The following is a 17105-nucleotide window of genomic DNA, read 5'->3' on the forward strand; positions in this document are numbered from 1 at the left end:
CATGCCATGTTCAGCCAGTAGTCTCATCTTGATCAAGGTGGTGAACGGCTCAAATTCTGGAAATTGAAGAGTAGAAAGCCTAATGGTGAAACGCCCAAATCCAACGCCAAACATGCTTGTAAGAGAATAAAATCGGCCGGTCGCACAAGACTCACTCTCGCAAGGCCGGGCAGTCTGCTATATGAAGCTAATCAAATCAAGCAGACCCAGCAGTGGAGAACTCGGCATCATAAAACTGTAAAAACTCCTGGACCATCAGTCACACGGGTCGGAGGGCGGTTATTTGGTTATTACAAGGTGGCGCTCACATTCTCAGCTTGCGAGGCCAGCTTCGGATCCTTTGTCCAGCCGACTGGAGGCACTTTCCAATTGTTGACTTCGTACCACCATCGGCGGATTCTACTACCAAGTGTATGTCCACTTAAGGAGGCATTGCGATTCCAGAATCGCCAGCCAGATAGCGCCAGGGTCCAGAGAGTGCCCTGAATTAGAGGAAGAAGCACCTATTAAGAGTGAGAATGTTATCAGCTTGATGGTTTTTTTTGATGTAGTATCATTGCGTATCTTTCTTTTTCCAACAAGCTCAGCGCCGAACTTGAGTAGTCGTACCTGATCCCTAACAGTGATCCATGTTACTCGTCCCCATGTGTCGGCGTCTTTGATACTTGCGAGATAGCTTTGTTCGAATCGCAAGTCTGGTAGAGGAGGTAACGTTGGGCGGCGACGGAGAGGTCGAATCACCCGACTAGGGTCAACAATGTCCGATGCCAAACTACCAGCATCAGAGTCTGGAGCTGCAACAACTGGCTTCTTCTCCGAAGCTGCGGTAGAAGGGTTCACATCATGGGCCGCAGATGGATTCTCCACTATCGACGCAGTCTGGATGGTCTCGGCGACCTCTAGTATTGGTTCTGTCATGACGATATGTGTATTTGTTCATGCAGTGAAAGGAATTCTCGGATAGCAAGTTTAATCCGATCAGGATCTGACGTTGAAGCTAGTTTTTGGTCTGTTCGGACGCGTGAAGCTATGGGTTGACGCTCGTGATGTCTGATCTCCGTCTGGGCTATCGAGGCTTTCCGCCTTTGTTTCTGCCGAACCCCACCATTCTACCCCATCGGTGTACAATTCAGTTTCCTTCTCCTACGATTCATCATTGCAATTTCATTTGAAATAATTTGCTAAAATGGCCGCTACTAAGGGATACGCTTTGTTGTGCTTGGAGAACCCTCTTCTTGGTAAGTGTTCACTGGTTGCCGTCTCATCGATCATCGTTCTGTTTGAGTAATTCTGAGTGCTAATACCCCACTAGACATCCAGGCCAAAGGGTACGGAAAGACCTCCTCCAGGTCGTAAATCTGGTTCCCGATCTAACCAATTCGTGTATAGTGATGACGCTCTCCTTGAGAAGTATGGCCTGAAGGCCAATGATGCCATTCTCGCCGAGGAGAAGCACATGGGCATCTACGAGGACCTTCTTTCTCGAGATGCCAAGCTCATCCCCGGTGGTGCTGCTCAAAACACTGCCCGTGGCGCCCAGGTTAGTGCTCCAGTTTCCCGCAGAACTAGATCATTGAAATCCAATGGCTGACTTAAATGAGTAGTACATGCTTCCCGAGGAATCAGTTGTTTACATTGGCTGCATTGGCAAGGACAAGTACGGAGAAATTCTGAAGAAGACCTGCGAGGAGGCTGGAGTCCACACCGAGTACCGGGTCGATGAGACCCAGCCCACCGGCAAGTGCGGTGTCGTTATCACCGGCCATAACCGTAGCATGTGCACCCACCTTGCTGCCGCCAACGAGTACAAGATTGAGCACTTGAAGCAACCTCAGGTCTGGTCTCTTGTTGAGAAGGCCCAGTTCTACTATGTCGGTGGATACCACTTGACTGTTTGCGTCCCTGCCATTCAGGCTCTGGGTGAGGAGGCTGCCGCAAAGAACAAGGTGAATGAGCTCCTCAACCTCGATGGAACACCCCGGCATCTGTGAGCTAACAACCCCATTTCATACAGGTCTTCATGCTGTCTCTCTCTGCCCCCTTCATTCCTCAATTCTTCAAGGAGCAGCTGGACAGTGTCCTGCCCTACACCGACTATACATTCTGCAACGAGGACGAAGCTCGCGCCTATTCCGCCAGCCACGAGTGGGGTACCGAGGACGTTGTCGAGATCGCCAAGAAGCTCGCTCTCCTGCCCAAGAAGAACACTCAGCGCCCTCGTGTTGCCATTGTCACCCAGGGTACTCTGCCCACCGTTGTGGGTATTGCCTCCGCCGATGGCAATGTCGAGGTCAAGGAGTTCAAGGTCCACGAGATCTCCAAGGACGCCATCGTTGATACCAATGGTGCTGGGTAAGTTGCAGGCACGATCCTACTTTTCGGTGAGCTGTTCTGACTTGGACTCTTCTTTTTAATAGTGACGCCTTCGCCGGTGGCTTCTGCGCCGGTGTTGTTTCTGGCAAGTCTCTCGAGGTCAGCATCGACATGGGCCAGTGGCTCGCCAGCAAGGGTATTCAGGAGCTTGGACCTTCGTAAGTTCTCAACATGTCGTCTCCAACCACACTCCATGGGATGAGCCCTAACCTTCTCCATTTAGTTACCCTTCCCCCAAGCAAACCTACTCCAGCTCTTAAATGCACTGAGAAGGTGACGCATCATGAACCCTAAGCCTCTACTCTTCAACACAGATTTCTAGCAGAAATCTCGGTGTATCGTATATACTAACGAAAGATGCACCGCACAACCCCTTTGGATGATTCAACCTTCTATACCCAAAACATTTTTCCTATCAAATATCATATTATCTTTCGGAAGATCATGAAATCCGACATGGTTCGTGTCAAGTGGTCTCGTCAGCGGGGTCTATTATAAAGGTCTTGTCTGGCTGTGCTTGATCATTTCTATTTTACACACCGTTGCTTGTCCTGTTCCACCATGACAAGCTTGCACATCCTGACATGGCGCGGCCACCTGTCGTGTGGCAGTGAAAGGCGCGTTTTCAACAACGACTGTTATGACTATATAAACCAGAATAAAGCTTTGATCCACAACACACGTACTCAGTGCGATCCAAATATTGTATGCGTCATACGAATCATCAAAGCAGATTACGAAATTTTCAAAGTGGAAAGAATGGAGAAAGTGCAGTAGCGTGGATCGGAATTCGGATTCTTTGAACCGAGATAAGTATAGGTACTGTTGCCAGGTGATGGACTTATCGTGCCTAGGTTCAGGTTTGAATGATCGAAGAGTATCTAGGATTTACGAAACTCTATTCACATTTAGGCGCAACCAATTACAACAGCGAAGCTCGGGATAAAGGAATGACAGCACGCAAGAAGACTTGATGTACTCATTTGATATCGACTTCTGACGCACTCAAAGGCTACTGGAAGAGCACGAGAATTTTTTTAAAAAAAAAACAAGAAAAAGACAATGACAGCGCGAGCGCGAAAAAGCAACAGACGAGCGCTGCGACCGACCTGAAGTGCCGACCACTCAAGCGAAATGAAGCTAGTCTTGATGGTCACAAAGCGACGGCCTGGATTCGAAACGTGTTGAACGCGCAGTCGCCTAGCAAATGATAATCGCCGGTATGTTGTATGCAGACGGACCAAGGCGGCAAATAAGGGTCTCTGAGAGGGAGCAGTCATGCAGGTCAACGCTGAACCAGGTCTCTTTTCTCGAAGCAGAGGACACATTGGGTGAGACGGATCGTGGTCGATCATATGCGGAATCAGCGGAGAATAAGACACATCACGCTCCCCAAGTCGAACTGCCTGAAAAAGGTTGACTGCTTCTCACTTGCACCCCTTGAAAGTTCCGCCTAGATACAAGGTTATACCTTCGCTGGAATGGGGACAGCCAGGGAAATTGAGTGAGGGCCCTCATGGATAAGCGTGACTTTGCCCAACTCGCAAGTAGCAACAATACCGACTCTGAGGAGGTGGGGATTCGATTACTGATGTTCAAATCACTTCTTGGCAGATATCAACCTCCTTGTCCACAGGGCGGGGTTTGGCCGATGGCGCCCAACTGTGTAGCGGACTTGCGGTGATTGTTGAATCCCGAAGCGAATGGACCCGCGCCCGGTGCCAAGCTGCTTGCGATGAAGGCTTCATTTGGCCAGGACTGGGTGGGAAACCCGCCTGAGACTGATTGATCCGGCGCGTAGGAGAAGCGGCGGGGATCCGCAGGCCATTGATTGCTAGCTTGAGAGTTGGTAAATTGAAGCCACGATGGCATGGAGCTCGACACCTCTTGAGAGCTGGGAAGCTGGGACTGTGCCATCAGACTGTGCCTAAGGAGATCATTTGCAGCTTGATCTGCGACCGGAGATCTGACTCGATTGGCGTCTAAGGCGTTTGGTGAATGCGCCGGAGCAGGTGACCCAAGCCCCGGTGGCGTGCGTGACGAAGTAGCATCATCGCGGAGCGGCGTGGAAGTTGAGGTGTTCCAGATACTGGGAATGCTCGGGAGCGTTGGAAGAGGATTGTAAGACTGGCCAGTCGAGGTGCGTAGAGCCTCGGACATCTGAACACTGGGAGCGCCCAGACCGGGAGGGAGCAGTGGTGTACTCAGCTGCTGGGCCCTCATTTCATTGTTGAAGTTGAAGGCGTCGAGATTTGCGGGCGGGCGGGCAGAAGGGGCGGGAATGCGTGCAGAATCTCGAAGGAAAGCAAATTGATCCGGAACGTTGGGAGCATTCTCATAGGTGTCAGACTCGACCAGGCGATCGACATCCTCGGCAATACGGTGCATGTTGACCGACATTGAAGCACAAGCAGAAGCAGAGACGGATTGAGCGTCACCATACGTGCTGCGCGTCTCGCCACCAGTGACGGGGTTCTGGCCCGCTGGGGGAATATCTTCTCGTTCCACGGCCGGTGCGATCAAAGGAGCCGGATGAGCCAAGGGACTGGAGAAGAACTGAGAAGGCAGTCCATCTTCTTGATAGATGAATGTTTTCTTGTCCTCCTCATCGACCAGCGTGACGGGAATTCTCTGCAACCTGTGGTTAGCTCAAATGAATCCTCTCAAAAGAGTCTCAGAAAGTCAAGGCGACCTACACTTCTCACGACCAGATCCAAGCCGTCGATCACAAATTCTCGAATGCGATACAGCATTTCAATATTGGGGTGGCTTCTTTCCACTCCGGGGTCATTCATCCTCGGTTTTAGACAATCGCCTTGACCGACGTAACGCCGAGAAGTTGCGGGCTGGTCCAAAGGCGCAAAGCCTAGGCTTTCCTCATCTTCCTCCAGCAAGTAATCCACCTCGGGCAGGTGGACGACATCAAATGTTGATGCCAAAAGTGTCAGGGTACCTGCATAAATTTTCCAGAATTCCTGAATCTGAATGGCCAGGGACGAGTCCTGTTCTTCCTTGGAAGAGAGCAGGTAATCACTAGTGACAAGGAGCCAAGAGCTGTAATGGCGCAAAGCAGGCAGAATCCGCCGAGCGACAACGGTGACCTTGTCTGGACCGTTCTTCGAGGCCTGGCTACTGTTGATGGATTCGTCACCCGCAAAGCGTTCAAGCTCGACCAGAAGAATCTGAAGCAGAGTGAAGAAGGTCTTCACATTGATGCGCTGGAAGAACATTCGAGCATGTGATACAGACTCCTCGGTGGATCGAGCTCGAGCAAACTCTTCTGCGGCAATGTTGACCAGGCAAAATTTCTGGAGCGTCCCTTCATGCGAGCGTTCCCTCACATCCACTGCCAACTGGCTCATCACCTCACTTTCAAGCTCCTCATGTTCTGGGAAGTCAAGACCTCTGTAGCATTGAGCATGGAGGTAGACGAACCATGGCGCGAGTGCTTTTCCAGGGACGCCTTGATCCTCAGGCTTGATGAGCTCGCGCTTAGCCCATGCGTTCATGATCTTTTTGAACTCAATCTCCAAGTTCCCCTTGGCCGACGGATGTGGGTTGTGGGCGGACAAGGCGCGGTAGAGGTGGTATGTGGCTCGAAAATGGTTCCCATCGGCGAGCGCAATCACGGCCAGCTGATTGTGGGATGCGCCTGACGCTGGGTAGATCACCGAGGCCAAGTCATAGTATCCGATCGCGGGGCCCCAATTGCGCTTGTGGCTGGCAAGTTCGGTTTCACGGTACCGGGACAGATCACCCAGCCGGATCAGGGTTGCGTGACATGACTGGAGGATGCGCAGACGTAGTTCGGGGGTAATGGTAGTAGGAGAGATACTGGACAAGCCTAGAAAAACGGCCGAGGGCCTGAATTAGCAATCTGCGGTCGAGCAAGCCGAAGGCGATGGATTGATGCGCACTCTCAAAGTTGAACTTGTGCGCGACCTTCTCCAATTCCACAATTCCACCGAATTGCGAAGAAAGGTGCTGGATGTAGCCGCGGTAGAAACGTTGGCTTGACTTGATAAAGTCCAAATAGTGCTTTTCCAATTTGCGCTTCTCGACGGGTCTTTTCTTCGTCGTCTCCTCTCGATACTGGTCAGTGCGCGTGCGCTCAAGTTAGCTCCTGACATCCCGCAGCCCCCCCCGCGCACGCATATCTCTGGGTTGACGATCCACTCACACGAGCGAGGAGCTTTCGGAAACGATTGTTGAGTTTGAGATGTGCCTCCCAGAGGCGTCCCTCTACGTCGAGTGTACGAGCGGTGTCAAAATCAGACAGGATCGCATTTTGGCAAGCGGTGCGGAATCTGGAATTGGGAAGCACACGAGCAGTTGCAGTTAGAATGACGAGATCATCACACCTGGCCTATGCGCCGTGACCGAAGCAATTCAAATGAGACTGCCGATCCCGAAAGATAGACTTACTCGGAGAGAAGTTGAGAGATTTCGGCGAAGGTCGGCTCTTTCTCCGCTAGGCGGCGCAACAGCTCCTGCTCGGCATTTGTCGCAGTCCTGAATAAAAACAGGTCAGTTGTGCCTTGATCAGCATCCGTGGCCGTCTCGCCGCATGAATAAGGTAGATGCAAGTGCGCAAAGAGTTTTACCGATCGAGGGATCTCACTCAGACTGAGGATGGAGGGATAGAGAGACTGACCGCCACGCATTTTTGAACAGAGACGCCATGCTCGAGTGGGCGCGAGCGAACTGATCACCCCACCGTCAACCTCGCCCGGTCAGATAGCTGTGGCTGGAAGGAGGAAGACTGCGGGTGAATGCAGCAGTAGACAAGCCATCAGATCAAGACCCCTCTGCAGGCGGATCCGGGGGGGGGGGGGGGTCAGGCAGGGCAGCTGGGAGGTGGATGAGCGCGAATGAGAAAGCGATAGCCGCGCTGAGGTTTCCCCCCCCCCCAAAAAAGCGTGGAGAGTCAGTTCGGATTGGGCGGGTCGAGGGAATGCCTGTCGGCTCGGATGTGGTTGGTTGCTTGGCTACGGAGGTGTATCTTTCTTATTTTGTATGGAGCTTGGAGAGATGATCAGACCGAGACCGATGGGGTCAATCGTAGAAATGATCTTTTGAATTTGTCCAAAATGGAATGTCTTTGACAAGAGGAAGCTGGAAATATATTCAAAAGGTTGCGATCATTTCAGCGACATAGCGACCAGCCTATAGTAGGAGGTACTAGTCACTACCTGGACCAGCTTACCAGGTAAAGTACTAAAGTACTACTAAAAGGTTCCGAGTGTACTAGTAATAGAACCAGAGTGACCGGACGGGCCCTCTGCGAGACTGTCGAAGTACAAGTTTCAGAGTGAGGTCTACCGGCATTTACGAAGTACTCCGTGAGTCCCCAGTGACCCATTTGCCCAACGGAGGACCCCTTTGGACTCAACCCTCATCGCCTCGACTGACCACTGCAGTACTACTTCTACCTGAGGCACTAACTGCTTGGTCCTATCATCCTCGTGATAAGTCAGATGGATACTAGTATTGTCGTCTTCACTGATCCTCACTGATTGTCTCTGACCTCGACCAGATTTCTCTCTGGCTGTGACCTCATCCAATTCTGCACCACCATCCCCGCTGCAGTCCGATCAGTCACAATCCACCACTCCCGACATCGACTGGAGGCTGCTGCACTTTCCCCTCTCATGCAACAGGACGCTCAGATCGCAGGACCAGCAGAGGGGGAAAAAAAAGAATTCAAAGCAGATAAAAGAGCGATCAATTGAAGAAGCCCATCACAATGGCCAAGCGCTCACATTCACCCAGCGCTCCTCAAGATTCTGCCTTCCCTCTCGACTCTCTCACAAGCTCACCGTCACTGTCGTCAACGACCAGCGAGACGAAGCTGCCTTCGGACCGCAGCAAACTGCTTCACCGCGACACCGTTCCATTCGTGGAGGTCATGCACTGCACGTTACCACCGCATCGAGAGACTGTCTCGTTTGCCTCATACGAAGACTACGAAGTGCATTATCAGCAGACTCATGTCAATCGGTGTTCGCAATGCAGCAAGAATTTTCCAACAGCGCATTTCTTAAATCTCCATATTGAGGAGAATCATGATCCGTTGGCAGCGGCGAGACGGGCTCGAGGCGAGAAGACGGTAAGATCTGCGAGGTGGAAGATGCTGAGTTCAGCCTGTCTAATTGCAATTGCAATTGCAATTGCCGAAGCGTCTGCCATCTTAGTATTGTTCCTCGTGGCAAGGTTGCTAATATAAACAATGGTACTTGTACAGTACCGCTGCTTCATCGAGGACTGCGAACGGCAATGTTCATCACCCCACAAACGGCGGCTTCATTTGGTAGACAAGCATATGTTTCCTCGAGTATGCTTCGCCCTTGCAGACCTCCACCCATCTGAGATGTTTCAATTTTCCCACGTACCTCGTCTTCCCAGCAAGACCGACGCGTCCCCGAGAGATGTCAGCTGCTAACATGTCTAACCTCTTCTCTCTTCACGACTCTCACAGACTTACAATTTCTACATAATCAATGACGGCATCGACAAACAGACCTCGCTCCTCCGGCCGCTGAACAAAAGCCACCGGCGTCGGATCTCATCCGCCTCCATCTCGTCTATCCAAGAAGGGCGGTTGCGACGCCGCAGTTCCGTCAGTCAAGCCGCGAATCCGACAAACGTGACCAGCCCGGCCAGCCCGACTAGTCCGAAGAGGATGGAGATACGGCCTGGACCCCGGGTGGCTGAAGATCGCTCCATTGATATGGAGCTTGATGGTCTCACGCGATCTATGTCTGCACTTCGGTTTGTGCCTGCGAGTGTGACGAGGAATAGGGGCCAGGCCCAGGCATCGAAGAAGGGGTGATGCACGGCGTAGCTGTGTACTTCGGATTCATAGCACCGGGTGCGTACATTGCATTAGATGGGTGGTCTGACTAATTTCTTATGCATGAAAGAAGTAAATGCATATCGACTTTTAGCACATCAAATTATTGCAAGCTGACGCGGGTTAAAAGATGTAAGAAGCGCCTCGCTGGCCGCTTCCTATACCATAGGCTCTTCCCTTTTGATACGCCAGACACCAAACTCAATATTTGGAACCGTGATCTCGGATCCTACTAGGTATCCATGGTCATAAACACAAAATCATCGGTAACTTAGTCACCAGATGTAAGGTGAGACGTTCACCAACAGGTGCCTTCTCGAAAACGTCAAAATGCAAACATTGAAGGGTATAAATGAGGAAAGAGATCAGACCGTCACAGTGGAAGCCAACAGCGAAACAGGGAAAAGGGAACACAAAAAACACAAAAAACAAGAGGCGTTGGAGTCAAAATCTGGAATGAGAAAGTAAGCAAATCCTCCATAATATCCATAGTAGCAACCGATCGTCATTTATTTTCCCAAGCATTGCAACCCAAAATAAAACTCCATGGATGTCATATCACGTCATCATCAAATCAAAATTAGACAGAGAAGGCAGGTATGAATCGGCCGGCTTTAATGACCATGATCGTGGAACCCCAGTGCGATGTGTCGAAAGACAAAGGACATGACTGCTCGCCATCAACGCACGTTTACCCTCGACTTGCCTCATCTTACGATGCAGGCCAACCCTCAAGGAGATCTGCATATGCATCCAGGCTAGAGCCCACCAGATCCACCACGGCCCAACTGGTGTTGCCCTTGAATGTCCGAGCCCAGACGCGTACAATTGCGACGCTCAGTTGTCGCACTTTGTAAGGATTGGCCATAAAGTCCAGATCTGGCGCCCCGGGGGGATCTACAGCCATCTCTGTCTCATCCATCATGCTCTTGATCCAGAGTAAAAGTTTCCGTTCATGTTCGGAGAGCCGCTGCTCGGACTGCGTTAGAGGAATGGCGAGCAACCAGCGGCTGAGAAGGAAGGCGCATTCCAGGCTACAGAGTGAGTGCTGTATGCTCCAGAAGAACGAGTGCGTTCGCGCAACAAAGTCTATGCCGAGGCGAACCGGGATTGAAAGAGCGTGGGCCGAATGCAACAAAGCCATGATGAGCCGAGGGTGGCGAACGAGTGGCGGAGACTCATTCAGAGCATGGGCAATCTGCTGAGGGTCCTGGCTGACCAAATGGCGACAGGGCCCGAGATCGACATGAAGGCGGATATATGCAAGGCCGAGCAGCGCGGTGGAGGTGAACGCAATGGGGCCTGCCGGGTTCTGCGGATCAATACTCGATTCAGGTGTTCGTTTCCAGAGCGCTTTCCAGGCGCTCAATGAATTATCGAGGACATTGAGATCCTCCTGTCGCAGACTGGTCCCGTGCATGCTCGGGGCCGAGAGACACAGCTGCCGCGCAAAGAAAATCTGTTGGATGATGGCATGGATGAGGATGTAGTTGCCCAACGGAGAGATTGGGGTGGACGCTGGCGGATTTGAGAACTTGAGGAAAAGGCGGGCAAACGCATCTTGGAAAGGAACCTCGGTCCCTTGACGGATTCGTTGGACACGCCGCCATTGAGCGGCGTTGGTGGCCTTCCAAAGATCATGTGAGCTTGGCATATGCAGCTTGAGCTCCCCATTCAGAATCATTGGAGGAATGTTGTACATGATGGAATGAAGATTAAAAAAGCAGTAAACTATGAGTTTTGTCCGGCGACTACCCTCTCTTCGCACCCATTCCTCCCAGCTGATGGGATCGGGCGTTGTAGGTGGTTCTGACAAGCCATGTTCGCGGACAAGCCTTGCTAGTGTACTCTGCAGCGAAAGGATCTCTCGTAACAACTCGGGATGTCGCTCCCAAGACGCGAAGACTGTAAGTAGTAGGAAAGTCCGGATCACTTCCATGTGCGCATCCGAATCATCAAGGGTATAGATGGATTGGTTCATAGGAGTGTTTTGGATATGCTGGTTTTGGAATGGGCTGCTTGTGGTATTTGAGAGCATGGATGATCCCCGTGAATTAGGAAAGCCCGAGGGAGGTGAAATGTAGTTCCACGATGGATACGGTACCTGCCGACTATCCCTCCGGCGAAGTCGCTCCAGGAGGATGGCTTTGGCCGCATGAAATAGATCAATGCCTCTGCCATTCTCGAAGCGATAGTGCGACCCAGCAGCGGCGGTCGCTAGCGTGAGCTCCGGGGACCATTTAGCGATCGACAATGTTGGTACATGAATGAATGGTAGATGTTCATTCAGCCCATTGATATAGCCCGCGAAAAAGCGGGAGAGAGTGTGCCGAGAGGGAGGAACAAATCCCTTGGGCAGAACGTAGGAAAACTCTTCCAGTTTTTGAACGAAAATTTGCCGATCGGTATTGCTTATGTCCCACGCGGGTCGAGAGCCCTCATCAGAGAGACCAATGCGATCCTCAATCTCATGAGACTCGGGCTGCAGAGACGGCAGCCTGGATCCGAAATTGGAAAATGACGGTTGTTCGTCGGCTGGCCCGCGGGGATCGCTCATCAGATCGACACCCAATCTAGACGACGAAGTCGGCGCAGCTTCTCGTCCATGTGACTTTGAGTCCACTGTTAAACCTGGAGGGAGCATGGAGTCCTCTACGGACGAAAAGACTCCAGAATCCCAATCCGATGATAAGCCGACGCTCTCAAGAAAAACCGTGAAGTCCTGGACAGGATCACCCAGATCTGTTAGGTCGAGCATGGATGGCTCGACGCCATAATTGTCGGTGATACCCCTCTCTGGTGCCTGTGGAAGGGATTGAGATGGTGCGCCGACCGCTTGAGATTGCTTTCGTAAAGATTCCAGGTTCTCCTGTTGACCCTCTAGTGCGACATGGCTAGCTGCATGCGACAAGAGGTTCAAGTCATAACCCCAGGAGGGATTGAAGTGAGCTGTTTCGACAATTGAGGGCGGCTGTATCTGCACCTCAGTGGAAGGGTGTGGTATTTGGGTGTGGACTGGGATGGCATCGGCGAGCTCGAGCATTCGAGACTCATGGTGGTGGGGGGTAGGTTGAATTATTGTGGACTGAAGTGGAACCTCGTGAGGTTGGTTGTCACCATTTTGCGCACGATGGTCGCGACCTGCTGCCGCTTCTGCAGGATGTACCAATCGCTCATGTCGTACCAGCAAATCACTGTAATTGTTCAATTCTCAGCCATTGTGGGGTTGATCGGAGGCGGGAGGGAAAAACTAGGTCGTGATTGAGAGGACAGGGAGGGCAAGGAACGTCATCAACGTACCTGCGCGCAAAGGACTTGGAACAAATGTCACATGAAAACGGCTTCTCCTTGGTATCTGTTATCCTACATTAGATGGGATCAATCACGAGGCGTGGAGTGGTGGAAGAGGGGTTACTCAACGGGTGCGGAGATGGCGTTGGAGATGCTCCAGACGGGCGAAAGAGCGACTGCAGTATTCACAGGACAATGACTTGCGATGTGTGGCGCTCTTCTTCTTGACCTTTGCGCTCTTTTCGTCCTCCATTTTATTCCAATGCTGTGAGGGGAAAGAGAAAGCGCAAGGCGTGCGATGGAAACGTTTGCGGGACTCTTGGAGGGAAGAAGAGGGGAAAGAATTTGAGGGCGTCAAGGAACCGAGCGGGGAAAAAAGGGAATTGTGGGGGGATTTTTTTTTTCTCGAGGAATCGATAACTGGGGACTTGGCGGCTCATGGTTGTAGATCTCGTCAAGGGGTGGCTGAGGTCATGTTTAGGAAATTTGGTGCTCGACCGTTGAGTATATTGTCATCATAGCTGTTTAATTGGCTCATGTTGCAGAGTATACCTGGCGGTTGACGTACAGCAGTAGTATACCATACCTAAGGACGACGCCCGTGTTGAAATATGATGTATCCGCCGAGCTAGTGCAGCAGGGCTTACGATTAGCCATCCATGCTCTTTCGAATGCCCAATAGGCACGTTGGTATAGCACGTATGGCTTATCTATTAGCAAGGCAGCATCGTCATAGTCTCAGCTCGAGCTCAACAGGCATGGCAGTTTGACATGTGACATGAAAGTGAGCTATTGCGACCAAAGGAGTCAAGTTTACCTATGCCCGGCGGGAAGGGTACTCTGTATTTAGGCAGCTTCGCCGTATAGGGCCATCTGATCGATTAACCTCTTTTAATCGAGTATTGGAGACCTCCCTTTCCATATCCTGATCTGCAAAATATTTGTTTCTCTCTGAATTTGTGTCATTGTACCACTGTCAACCGGGCCCTGCTTTCGACTAAGTATGTCACGGGCAACGGCGGAGCACTAAGTTACTTCCTCTCAAGGCTGTGATTCTTAGGGGACGAACCTAATGGGCAAGAGAATGGCATCCTATCTGAGGTTAGTATACCCTAGCGGCCACATGCCGTCGAGGCCTGAGCACGTGAATTTGGTAGGTATGCCTCCATCTTATGTAGGTGGTCAACTACTAGGTGATATGTGCACAGACGGAGACAATTCAGGTGCCGCAAGTGCCGCATAAAAGTCAAGCGGAGGATCCCCGGTGGAAATTTCATTCAGGTCTTGGTTGTCTGGAATCAAATGAGATATATGCAGTCGATGCCACTACCAAAGTTCTCCTCAGTCAAAGTACCTTAGGTCCTGAAATATATGCAAACGCGTCAAGATATACCTTGCGCTGGCACGAAAATTGTCAATATCCACTTGCACTACCTTGTATGCGCCTCCGAGAAGTTTCCAAATAAAAAAATCTATGCGTGAAAATATGGGTAAATCACTGCTTCGGCAACACGTATCCGAGACTCTCTCTGTTGTCATCTTGTACGCGGGCATACCTATCAACAGAATGAGATTAGCAGGCGGGTTTCAATCAAGTGTTAGCATCAAGATCAAAACACTTACTCCAGAAGAAGCCGAAACATGTAAACCTCCATGTCATCCTTTCGAAGGGCCCGAGCCGCCCAAGTCTGACCATCTTCACCTATGGTCTTCGCAATTTCCCGGCCAGCCTCATTCTCCTCGAAGAAGCGAATCAGCTCGGGAACTTCTCGGACCCCCATATTCACAGGCACATAGTGAACCCAGGGAAACAGGATATTCTGATCCCATTCTCGGAAGGAGGTGATCTTGAAGGGGACACTCTTGCTGCGTAGAAAGGCGTAGAATCTCCCACTGTACGCGTGACCATCGAGATCCAGCAAGTACCGATAATTCCATGCCCTTTCCTGCGGCTCAGGTTCGACCACGTCGTTGAAGAATGCCATTTCCTCGTCGCAATCATCATCGCAGTCCGCGATATCGGTAAAGTGGATATCGAAATATCCTGGTGTCCTGGTTTCGTTCGCTTGCTGAATCTCCCATTGCGCCTTGCGTCTAGATGTACATCTCGAGCCCGACTTGAGAGACAAGACATGACGGGCCGATTGAGGATGGGTCAGATTGCCAACGATCCTCTGGCGCTGGAGTTGGCGCCAGCTTCCCTTGAAGCTATGGCCCCCATTGGTTCGTCCACGCCAGTACAACTGAGGCTTCTTCTCCTCCCAGGTCACTGCGGTATCCGGATCAAACTTTGACTTATCCTCATAATAATATGGAGACGGAACAGGAATGTCTTGAAATGTGGACGGATGAGACATTGAAAACATTGGAGTGAGCTCATTGGACACACTGAATGCATTTGGACGTTGGAATAAGCCGAGACGGTGCCTCAGAGAGGGCGTGTTGCAGACGTCACTCGCGGCCGACTGATTGAAGATAAATCCCAATGAATTCAGAGCGTATGCAGCCGTGTTGTCCGAAGCGTTGCCGTCCAAACTCATTGCCGCCGTCTCTGGCGGACACGACAGCCGCGACAAGAGCCACGTCTCTTGCCGGACAAAGCTATTCCATCGGCTATAAGGACCAGGCACTGGACGCGACGGACTCTCCAAGTCCCCGGGTGAGAACGTGTTTGATAAGCTTGTTGCTCTGGCACGAAGTCGTGATTGCGCCGTGCGTCCCTCTTTCACCAGTTGATTGAGCTGCTCATGAGCGAGCACCACTCGTGGCTCATCATGGGCATTGAACTGTAAAGTCAAAGCCGGCAGCCACTGCTGGAATTTTTCGATGATTTTTCTTGTCCCAGGCTCTTGAAAATCACCTTGATGCTTCCCAAAAGTGTCGATTGTGCCGTTTCGCACAGTTAGCCCCATGACAAAAGTCTCGTTTACGGGACCCACATCTTCTCGCACTCGATCCCGTATCACACTTGGCGAGAGACCCCAGAATGGCAGAATGGAATGGTATATCGTATCAAATTCATCGATGAGGACCGTTGAGCGCTCCGTGGCAAAGCGATACCACTCGTCGAAATGAGGAGGTGGAGGCATCTGGTATCTCCGTTGGTATTCTGCCACGGCCTCCTCCAATGTGCTAGATTGGTGCTCCAGTGTCCTGTTGAACGCTCTCCGCGCATTCACAACAAGTTGTGCTACGGGGTGATGACAAGCACGTATTTCAAGCCTGTCATATGGTTCATAGGGATCTTTCTGCAAGGGTGAATATCTGAAGACTCCCCAACATGCAAGAAGAAACAGAAATGTCAGTCCAATAATGGACCATGTCTTTTTCGCAATCCGCGAGTACCAGCGAGTTTCGGCCCTGCCTTGACCCTCACCAACAAGCTTGTAGCTATGGAAGCCCCATAGCTCTATATCGGGAGTTTGAAGGGACTCCTTGGTCCTCAAGTACACGGACCTAAGCGACGACATGAAAGAGCTGGTTCTTGACTGCATGATGAGCCACTGCCAACGACAAGCGTCATCAGGCCGCTCGTGCGAATCGGGTGATGCGTTCGTGTTGGCTTATATATCAACAGACAATTCAAGATACCATGGTCATGCAGAGAAGAGAACGAAGGAAAGAAACGATGACTGACTCGAAAATTCATATAGGGGGTACCTAGCTTATAGGGTGGAGCTTCCACTATAGTGTCCATACTTGCCGTGTGGGTTTGATTCGTGACAATCACATTTCTCTCTCTGGGTGAGATTTTAGGGCGCTTATCAGATGACCACTATTCGAAGATACGGTAGATATTTAAAAAGCTCAAGCACCGGTGTTGAATGTGAATTCTCTATCTATCATCCTGCGCTACGCTATAGTACAGTAGTATCACACTTCCAGAAAGGGATCGATAAGCTTTCGGATGTGGATCTGACAGGTTCTGTTCACTCTTTGAGACCTGAACGAGCATGATAGTACCTGAGTAGTGAGTACTACTGCTGTATTTTTTTTGACCTACTCAACCGTTCCGCTCTTATCTTGAGTGGCATACGGGCTTCTCCAGCCCGGAAGTCCGTCTTTACCTTAGCACAGCGAGCTACGTCTGTGCTGTGCACGTGGGGAATGGGCACTCGGAGGATGGGATCCCCTTAGCGAGTGGCGTGCATGGACCCCCTGTTGTCCGTTTTATTTACCGCCCCCACGCCGGCCTCGAAGTAATGGTTATTTTTCTTTCAAATGGGCGACCATTCAGGCATCATCGAATCATGAGTATTACGGAATGCGGACTACTCTCGGATTCGGTGGGGACGGGTTGTTTGGGGCCAACTAGACGGGATCAGGGGCATTGGACGTTGAACTAGCATGAAGCGGAAAAGAGCCACAGAGCTGAGAGTAGTGCCTAGAAATTAGGTACTAGTAGGTATAGTAGTCAGTCAAGTTGCGCCCGTCTGTGAGTCCCCTGTCAAGTCGAACACGCTATACTGTATGTAGTTAACGCCCGATGTCCAGTATTACTACTACTACTATACACCTCATGGGCCTGTTCCCGTTCACGCTCATGTGATTACTAGTGATGTCAACATTGAGCTTCTGACTTGGCTCT

The 17105-nt window shown here is 51.1% G+C and overlaps 6 protein-coding genes across 6 annotated transcripts; 2 read left to right on the forward strand and 4 right to left on the reverse strand.

Annotated features, from left to right (window-relative positions):
• Positions 1-196: 196 nt before the first annotated feature.
• N7539_000496 (DUF1770 domain-containing protein) lies at positions 197-918 on the reverse strand (the record flags this gene model as incomplete). The annotated part of the gene is made up of 3 exons (XM_056930100.1): positions 197-247; positions 309-503; positions 610-918. 3 exons carry the CDS (start codon positions 916-918, stop codon positions 197-199), a joined length of 555 nt encoding a protein of 184 aa, XP_056794393.1.
• A 268-nt stretch (positions 919-1186) lies between these two features.
• On the forward strand, positions 1187-2633 carry N7539_000497 (adenosine kinase; the record flags this gene model as incomplete). Its single annotated transcript, XM_056930101.1, has 7 exons — positions 1187-1238; positions 1313-1328; positions 1390-1540; positions 1605-1946; positions 2015-2352; positions 2418-2531; positions 2597-2633. 7 exons carry the CDS (start codon positions 1187-1189, stop codon positions 2631-2633), a joined length of 1050 nt encoding a protein of 349 aa, XP_056794394.1.
• Positions 2634-3990: 1357 nt separating this feature from the next.
• N7539_000498 (uncharacterized protein) lies at positions 3991-7056 on the reverse strand (the record flags this gene model as incomplete). The annotated part of the gene is made up of 6 exons (XM_056930102.1): positions 3991-5004; positions 5070-6217; positions 6291-6465; positions 6554-6680; positions 6799-6885; positions 7028-7056. 6 exons carry the CDS (start codon positions 7054-7056, stop codon positions 3991-3993), a joined length of 2580 nt encoding a protein of 859 aa, XP_056794395.1.
• A 1063-nt stretch (positions 7057-8119) lies between these two features.
• Positions 8120-9205, forward strand: N7539_000499 (uncharacterized protein; the record flags this gene model as incomplete). The annotated part of the gene is made up of 2 exons (XM_056930103.1): positions 8120-8482; positions 8852-9205. 2 exons carry the CDS (start codon positions 8120-8122, stop codon positions 9203-9205), a joined length of 717 nt encoding a protein of 238 aa, XP_056794396.1.
• A 733-nt stretch (positions 9206-9938) lies between these two features.
• N7539_000500 (uncharacterized protein) lies at positions 9939-12770 on the reverse strand (the record flags this gene model as incomplete). Its single annotated transcript, XM_056930104.1, has 3 exons — positions 9939-12420; positions 12527-12581; positions 12647-12770. The coding sequence occupies 3 exons, from the start codon at positions 12768-12770 to the stop codon at positions 9939-9941; spliced, it is 2661 nt and encodes an 886-aa protein (XP_056794397.1).
• A 1242-nt stretch (positions 12771-14012) lies between these two features.
• Positions 14013-16011, reverse strand: N7539_000501 (uncharacterized protein; the record flags this gene model as incomplete). The annotated part of the gene is made up of 2 exons (XM_056930105.1): positions 14013-14073; positions 14141-16011. 2 exons carry the CDS (start codon positions 16009-16011, stop codon positions 14013-14015), a joined length of 1932 nt encoding a protein of 643 aa, XP_056794398.1.
• Between the last annotated feature and the right edge of the window lie 1094 nt (positions 16012-17105).

This window comes from Penicillium diatomitis (assembly GCF_028827545.1).
Source record: "Penicillium diatomitis strain IBT 30728 chromosome Unknown utg000001l_segment0_segment0, whole genome shotgun sequence".
In the NCBI taxonomy this organism is placed as follows: Eukaryota; Fungi; Ascomycota; class Eurotiomycetes; order Eurotiales; family Aspergillaceae; genus Penicillium; species Penicillium diatomitis.